The sequence below is a fragment of the Cynara cardunculus genome (genome assembly GCF_001531365.2).
Source record: "Cynara cardunculus var. scolymus isolate 2C chromosome LG 12, CcrdV1, whole genome shotgun sequence".
In the NCBI taxonomy this organism is placed as follows: domain Eukaryota; kingdom Viridiplantae; phylum Streptophyta; class Magnoliopsida; order Asterales; family Asteraceae; genus Cynara; species Cynara cardunculus.
Window position 1 is genome coordinate 36,167,101 of NC_037539.1, and position 8,968 is coordinate 36,176,068.

The 8,968-nt window shown below is 36.2% G+C and overlaps 1 protein-coding gene across 5 annotated transcripts; it reads left to right on the plus strand.

The window, feature by feature from the left end:
• Positions 1-2,225: 2,225 nt before the first annotated feature.
• LOC112523379 (protein PHR1-LIKE 2-like) lies at positions 2,226-8,559 on the plus strand. 5 transcript variants are annotated; one of them, XM_025132961.1, is made up of 6 exons: positions 2,226-2,595; positions 6,650-6,726; positions 6,845-6,899; positions 7,362-7,440; positions 7,538-7,607; positions 8,105-8,559. In XM_025132961.1, the coding sequence occupies exons 1-6, from the start codon at positions 2,394-2,396 to the stop codon at positions 8,261-8,263; spliced, it is 642 nt and encodes a 213-aa protein (XP_024988729.1). In that variant the 5' UTR covers positions 2,226-2,393; the 3' UTR covers positions 8,264-8,559. The 5 variants fall into 5 exon arrangements, with proteins under 5 accessions (XP_024988729.1, XP_024988730.1, XP_024988733.1 ...); XM_025132962.1 differs by having other exon boundaries at positions 7,371-7,440; XM_025132965.1 differs by having other exon boundaries at positions 6,845-6,857; positions 7,371-7,440.
• The last annotated feature ends 409 nt before the right edge of the window (positions 8,560-8,968 follow it).

The window sequence follows — 8,968 nt, forward strand, 5'->3', positions numbered from 1 at the left end:
TTTTAGTTTGAAAATCACTGACTAAATATATTTTTATTTTAATTAAAATAAATTTTATCAAAAATCTTTTTAAATGTAATTATTTTTTTTGTAAATGTAAGTACTTTTTTGTTATATTTGTTTAATTTTATAGATTTATATACTTTTTGGTTCAAAAATTGTTTAGGGACTTAATCGTTCAAAATATGAATGTTCATTGGGTTTTTTTTCGGATTTTCACTATTTTACCACATTAACTAGTTGTACAAGTCATAAGAATGTATCCAACAGGTTTTAGAAAAGTACAAAAAGTTATTTAAAATGTTTTGGATTGTCCAATGATTTATTTGTTTCAAAAAATTGTCCAATGAGTTATTTAACATGTTTTAAATTGTCCAAGGACTTATTTGTTCCAAAAAATTGTCCAAAGAGTTATTTAACATGTTTTGGAATGTCCAAGGACTTATTTGTTCCAAAAAATTGTCCAAAGAGTTATTTAACATGTTTTGGAATGTCCAAGGACTTAGTTGTTCCAAAAAATTATCCAATGACTTAATCATTCCAAACACTAAAGTCCATTGTGTTTTTTTAGATTTTTCTTATATATATATATATATATAGAGAGAGAGAGAGAGAGAGAGAGAATTTGATTCAAATGCAACTCATTGCATTTGTACAACCAATACAACCTAATAAATTGAAATACTTATGGAACTGATGAGAGTTCATTTATTATGATTTAAATATTTATGGAAGATAAATAAGGTTCACTAATTATGATCAATACTTTATATTAGAAAACAATCAAAACTTCTATGAAATTACATATTCATTAAATTAAATGGACGGTTGAGATTGAGTTGTATTTATTGTACAAATGTAAGGGTTTGTATAATAACTCAACTCTATATATATATATATATAGGGTTGGGTTCACGTGAGACCCGTGAGACCACCTTTTTACACTTGAAACTTCACAGCAAAAACACTGTGAAGTTAAAAAAAAGCGGAACCTTCACAGCAAAAACACTGTGAAGGTTACCTTCAGAGCATTTTACTGTGAAGTTTCAAGAGTAAAAAAGTGGTCTCACGGGTCTCACGAAAACAGGTTGGTCTCACATGATCCCAAGTCTCTCTCTCTCTCTCTCTCTATATATATATATATATATATATATATAGGGTTGGGTTCACGTTAGACTAGTTTGTTTTCGTGAGACCTGTGAGACCACATTTTTACACGTAAACTTCACAGCAAAAACACTATGAAGGTTAGAAAAAAGTCGAACATTTACAGCAAAAACATTGTGAATGTTAAAAAAGTGTAAAAATGTGGTCTCACGAAAATAGACTGGTCTCACATGATCCCAAGCCTCTCTCTCTCTCTATATATATATATATATGTATGTATATATATATATATATATATAACCACAATTTTGAAACATTAGTTTAGCCTTGAATCATGAGTTTGTGTGGTTATTTTGCAAGTTAACTAATATATAAAGTTGAAGGTTTATATGGTGTATTAGCAAAGATCGAATGGAAAAATAATTGCACATGTATTAGGTTTTTACACCCATATACTCAGAATTCATTACAAAGCTTGGAAAATTCTTGACTGAACAAAGAAATACAATCATTTGTAAATAATGTTCATTCGTATATCCAAATTGTTGTTTAGTTTTCGTGATGCACTCATCTGTATATCCAAACTGATTGTCACTCTTGAAAACTAAACAGATACCTTAATATGTTAGCTATCAGTTCATTCAATTTTTTGCATTTTCTATATCAGACCAAGGAAAATGAATTAGTAAAAAAGAGAGGCTAAAAAAGTACTATTATAAAAAACAGAATTTAGTTAATATATTATATTTTTAAAGATTTATGTCAATTATACGTTAAAATACTATACTTGATTCAAATTGTCTCACGACATTCTGAACCTAGCTCACGCACCGCTTTAATGGGTGACACTACTCTTGAACACCCGTGGTCGGACCTTCTTTTCTTTTTCGAGAATCTATACATCCCTTATCGATGTATAAACAACTATCTCTCAGTTTTTACTTATTTTATATTATTTATCAATTATCTTTTATCAAACATGATTTATTCAACAACTAACTTATCAACTAATTTATCTGAATCATTTTCATTTGAAATTTGACAATTTTGATGATAACCCCGTGATGGGACTTGAGCCTACATCTACATTATTTGGTACTGATTAGAGATCTGAAGTGGTTGATAAATTTGGCATAATCACCATTAATGATGGTCCTTTTATGTGTTTGGTGGCCAATTGACCAATTCATTGGATGAGGGTTTGATTTCTTCTGTCCGCCATCTTCACCCTGAACCTGAACCTGAATCCATACAAAATCGTGATTAGATTTTGATTTTTGAGCAGAATGTACCACCACCACTCCTCAAGGTTGATTCAACCAGGGGAAGCCTGCATAGATGTTGCTTCTCTTCATCGGGCTATAGGTGTTGGTCTGGGTGGAGACCCTTGCCTCCTCCTTACTTCTGATCCTAAACCTCGCCTCCGTTGGACTGCTGACCTTCACGACCGTTTTGTTGATGCCGTTTCTCAGCTTGGTGGCCCTTCTAGTTAGTTTCCCTTTCTTATTGCTGCTTATCTGTTTCCACTTTTACAATTATGTTAAGCTATTTGTATGGCTGAAGCTGCAGCATCATGTGTTTGGCTTTCTTCGTTTTTCATTCAGGTTGTCTGTATTTTGTTCCTTTCTTTTTTTTCTCAATAAAGAAGGGTATAACACTGATCGAAATATAATGATGCCTTGATGATTTACTATGAGACAACTAGCTTGAAAGAAACGAAAAAGGTCAAAACCCCATCTTTTTATATGATATCAGCATTTGAGAATGTTTCAACTGGGATCATCTTTTACATGATGCTGACTTATGGCATCTAGATGTCAGCATTAGAGAAAGTTTCAACTGGGATCAGCTTTTCTTACTTGAACTTAATTCTTAGTTAAGTTCTAAGCATGTGTCAACTCTCACCTGATGTTTGATTGTCCAGTCTGTTATTATGTCAATTCTTATTTAAGATTGTGTTGTATGCTAAATCTTCTGCATAATTAACTTGTCTGGGCTATACTAATTTCTCTCTCAAAAATATAGTAGGGAATTATCAAGCACACATCTTACAATGTCAAACTGGATCGACTAATCATCCTTTAATCACATAGCAAATAAATAAGGTATTGGGGTTGGGTCTATGGAAGCATGGACGAAACGGTTATGGCCCAACTGAATATAAGCAGAAGTCTTATGGCCATTGCTTGTTAATCTAGCCTAAACTGTGGGCCAAGCAATCACTACAAAACTGAAAGACAACTACATGTGTATTACTTTCCTTATGTGGCCAACAGGCAGCATGTAAGTACTACAAATACTCTCATTTGATTTGCTAGATAGAAATTGTTAATCAAACCCAATTCCCAAATATGAGACAGTTTGATTATGTCAATGGTTATAAGGTGAAGATGTTAATGGAACATGTAATTGTCCTGAATTGTTGAATAGAAATGCTGAAAATCATATCTATTGCAGATATTAAACAGAACCAAACTCAAGCTATAGCTGGCTATTGCAGCCACAGTAAAACAGTCTCACAAGTTGAAGGCATCAATTATTGCAGTGATACAACAAACTGCAAACTGTGGGGCTTGATGGAGATAAATGTATATCAGAAGCAGTTTCAATGTAGATTCTGGTATTTCCCTTTTAGTTGCATCTGACCATCTCCATCACTATAGAAGTGTCTGGGCTCTCCCATGATTTTCCAATGAGAATTTCAAAAAGTTATTGGATTTCATATTTTGTTATCATGGCATCAGAGCATTGATACTTCTCCATCAATGGTTCTTCCATCAGTATTGGTGTTTTTCCAATCAACCCATAGATGCTTTTCATCATCTACACCCTCATACCTCTGAAAGCCCTAGTTTGATTTTGATTCAAAACATCTCAATGTAACATAAAATTTTGGTACCTAGAGGAGTTGTATGAAGATAGTGTCATTTAAAGAACTGGTTGAGTATCAGTATCACAGAGGGTGTTTTCACAATTTCTCCGAAGGACTTGAGTTTTGTGGCCACATTGGGGGAGGATCGATGGCATGGTTATCTCCTGGGTCTTCAACGTGATTTCTGATACTAACGGCCTCACCTATGCATGATAGGCCTTTGAAGTTTAGAATGGGTTGCATTAAAGGGTTCGGGTATTGGTGTGCCACAGAATTTTCCATGATTTATGTTTCATCTTTCGTTTCCTGAATTAGAGAAGAATCTATACTCTTCAAATCACCATGCAGGAAAGCATTCTTCACATAAAGTTGCTGCAATTCCCAATTCAATTTGATTGCAAAGGAGATGATGGGTCTTACACCCAATTCAGCTTGAAGAAGTTTCTTGATCATCAATACCCTAGAGTGAAACGTAATACTACAAGACACCCTATACTTTTCGACAACTCCATCCAGACCATGTTTGATTACAGTTCACCAAGTTATTTGGGACATGATTTGAAGACTATTTTTGTAAAACCCCTGCTTTCAAGAGTTTCTTCCCACTTTTGAGATTGTACAGGTTTCTATTAAGCATTAAGAATAGAAACCAAATGCAAGGAAGAAATTGAACATCAATAATGTGCTTGCATGTACATTGATTCTCAAGTGGACTTTTACAAGGAACAATGAGAATACCTAAAGTATGATCTTCACTATTGTTGCTTGAATTTGAAGGATGGTCGGCGTCAGGATATGATAGTATGGGTTCACAGTCTTGAAAAACATGAGTCTCAATGGCAGAAGTGGACTTTGGACAAGTCCTTGAAGCATTGAGTTAGAACCCTTTCAGACTTGTCATTATGTAGACCGTGTTTTTGGTAAAGTTGCTGCATCAAGCCAAGTCAAGTTCTCATCTAGGAGATCTAGATCCTCACATACAGGCCGATGAATTGGGATAAACTCATCCATCGATAGCAATCCCTTCCCAGTATGCTTTATAAGCAGCAATGATATCCATTCAAGAATGGATTATAAGAAATTAGGTGAGAAAATAACAAGAAGGTTGTAGGATGCAATTGGGTATGTACAAGAAGGAAGAAATCAGACTACAGCCGGCTAAAACAGGAGTCCTTGTCATAGGCTTTCAGGAGATATTTGAACCCATCAGTCAAAAAGGACATGTTTCCTTTTTCTGTATAGAGAGGATGGGGATGAATCTATGTTAGCTGGATGTCAAAAATGCTCATCTTCCATTCTGACTTGGATGAGAGGTATATATAGAGACCCCCTTCAAAATCTTCCTTTTTAGACCCAAGAAGATCATTTATGGTCCAAAGTTGTCCATACTCCATAGGAGCAATGACTTTTATATTCTAATAGCCGTAACTCTATGTTTAGTTACAATAAAAGCCATGTGGATCAATCCAAAGCTTCACCAAAGATGGTCTGTTGCAGGGTCACAGTGGTTATCATATTTTTCCTAAGACAGTTGCACACCTTGTCATAAAATTAATGGAGAAACCAATTATTTTTTAGTGGAAGGGATGGTGATTCAATATCTGTACATGAGAATTGAGGAGCCTCTGGATTTTTCTACTTGCTATGCCTCTAGGATTCTGTAGTGTGAATAGAAGGATCCTTACTGATCAAGCCCTCATTGGACTTCAAACTGGAAGAAAGAACACAGTGATAAGTGTTGTGCACCACAGGGCGTGGACACATTACGTCCGAGATGTCATGCATTGTCTCATCATAGCAGGTCCCGGAAGTCCGTAGTCTTCAACCTATGATAGACATACGAGTGATGAAGAAAGTGGACTAACCTTCTACTTATCACTTTGTTAGCTTAAACAACTAAAACCTGATAAGAGGTAAGCTTTGATGGAGCACAAGGACTCCTGAAAAGGAGAAAGCCATAGAAATTTAGAATAAATAATTGTAAATAATTGTCAATAACTCGTCTGAATACCCTTAAAAACAGATGTGGCATAATAAGTTTGCTACTATTACCCCTCACACTTGTTTAAGGGTATTCTCAATAACAGGCATCTACAGCTCAAATCCCCAAATAAAAATCTGAAACCTCATAACTACTGCACTTGATGAATGATTCTTGGGCATCTCTTTGACAGTGATTCTATTGTGTAACTTAATTGTTTAGTTCATTTAACATCATCTAGCAGACAGTTTTTAGCAATCTTTGCTGAATTCACTATTAGCTTCTTTGTTAGGGGTTGCAGATGATGCAGATTGACCTGTTGTTAGGGCTGTTTACCAAACACTTACAGGGTAAGCGCTTACCTGGCAAGAGTCACCGCCCTCGCTTACGTTATCGGGTAACATTCTCCAACATCAAAATGGATATTTGGTAAATGTTTCTACCTGGTAAGTGCTAACCTCGTAAGAGTCTTCTAAGATTCTCGGTCCTTGCTATGCCTCTTACCGGGTAAGATTCCCTTTCCTTGCCATGCTCACCCGAAACCTGGTAAAGTGACACTTGGTAATGGCTCGGTAAACGGCCCCTAACTTTCCCTTGTTATCACTGCGATTATCTTAAGTCCTCATATTTTGTCGAACCGATCTGGTTATAGAATTGGATCCAAGTAATGATATTAATGATACTTGCAGAAGCTACTCCAAAAGCTATTATGCGGGCGATGGGTGTAAAGGGTCTTACTCTCTTCCATCTAAAAAGTCACCTCCAGGTTTGCTTTCAAATTGAGCTATGTTAGATGCTCTTGCCCTGCAGTTAAGACAGTTTAGTTTGCCAAGTTATTTAACCAAATTTCTCTCTGTGTCTCTCCTTCCCTGGCTTTGTTGCAGAAATACAGACTAGGTAAGCAATCTGGGAAAGGTTTATGTGAACCCAACAATGATGGTATGTTTAGCTATAGCTAAAATAAGCTGGTGCAAGTGCATACGTTTCACATGCATGACACAGTTGAAAGAAAAACTTGTCAGTTGCTTAAATTTCTTCTCACTGTCACAATAAGGAAGTTTTGTCTGCTGTGCACCTGTGTGGCCATATCCTTCCCTATGATTACTTCATAAATATCTGACCATTGGTTAAAATGTCTACTTTTGCACACTTTTCAAAAGTCGGGCGTTTTCATGGAAACCTACGCTTTACTCTATGGGTAGAGGTGGGGTCTGCGTACTCCCACCCTCCCTAGACCAACACCTCCGGGTGGGATATATTGTGCTCATTTGGTTTAGTTTGGTCTTGGCATGAGTTCAATCAACTAGTTCTGGTGAAGAACTTTTTATTTATCCTTGTACGAAGAATATGGTGAGACGAATATTTTGATGTTTAAGCTGTCTTGTATTGCTTTTATCTAAGGACTCTCAGGTTTGTATCATATGGAGAGCCCCCAAGTGATGTGTTCTTCTCAAAGCCTGGAAACTACTCATGTGAACGAGTAAGAGAAATGGCCTGCTTCTTTTTCCAAAAATATACGATTTATGTGTGTCTGTTACTATGGTGCTCAAATTTCAGAGCTTTTATTTGATTATCAGGGGTTACGAAGTAAAGGAAGCATTGAGAGCTCAAATGGAAGTCGAAAGTAGATTACACCTGCAGGTTGAAGTAAGAATCCTCCATTTTCTATGATAAGTTATTAAGTTTGAAGTGATTTTTGTGGAATAACTGATCAAGCGGTTGAACTGGTAAGTTTCTTTGAGCAAGGGAAAAAGCTACGTTAGCGCATAGTGCTTCAGAAAACCCAAGGTTAGGAATGCATACGTGTACAGGCAAACTAGCTGATAAGCTAGTTGTTGGCAAATAGATCAGTCTCGTTTGGTAAAAGCTAGCTAATAATCAAGATGATGGTGTAAAATGACCAAAAGGAAAATTATAAAGGGCACTTATGTAAAATAAAAGGGTCATAATTGGAAGAAAAAAGCTCCAATAAGTTATCTGAAATGGCTTTTCAAAAAGGGGCCAAATGGAGTTTTTTCAATAAGCTAGCTTATGGTTGCCAGTCATATAGCAAAATTCTTTTGGAATGATGTGGACTAGACACCATTGTCTTAACTAAAAAGGTGTACAAACTTGGGTGATTCTGTGTAGTTCTGATAGTGCAGGCTGAGAAACACTTGCAGAAACACCAGGATGCAGAGAAAAGGTATCTGATAATGCTAGAGAAGGCCTGCAAGATGCTTGCTGATCAAATCATCGGAAGTGAAGAAATGAATGGCTCTCAAACGGAATATGCTGAAGCTGAAAAGCGATCAGGCGTGTAGCACAGATTGTACTGACGAAAGCTGCTTGACTTCACATGAGAAGCCTCTACTGCTGCGGGGTCGGTTTGCCTTTTGAAAGACATAAAGCCGGGGAGAAGAGGTGACGTCGAAGTCGATCTGTTGGAATGTTCTGTTTGTAGTTTGAGGAAAGTCTGGGTGTCTAACAGGCTTCTCTAGTTTTGTAGTATAATTATATGGAATCTTAACATGCTAGTAGATGTCAAATGGATGTGGGCTATATTACCTTTTGTTTGTTTATGGTACTTTTTTTAAATCAAATAAGATGATGTTCAAAATTCTCCTTGGGTTGAGGGTTACAACCAACAGGGTGGTGTTTGATTGGTTTGAATTGGCTCCTAAGGTCAAAAGAATCCAATGAGAGATAAAAGTCCCTTTGCAGCCACGGAGGTTCAAATGCAGTGACTCCGTGGGTGGTTGCCTTGGGATTAGTCGGCTCGCATAGTGGGTTGGATAAAAAAATGGAAATTCTATCTTTGTATATATAAACAGAACAACAATGTAGAATGAAATGGTACGATGAGATTTGAGAATACTGAAATCCTAAATTGCGGTGTTACAATCGTAATCTCACACGGTTAGGAGACAAAAGATTGAGAAATATTTAAGGGGGAATGATGCATATGAAAACTAAAAAAAGTTGAATCTATCGTTTTCTCCATCAATATGAATAACGAAAACAATACC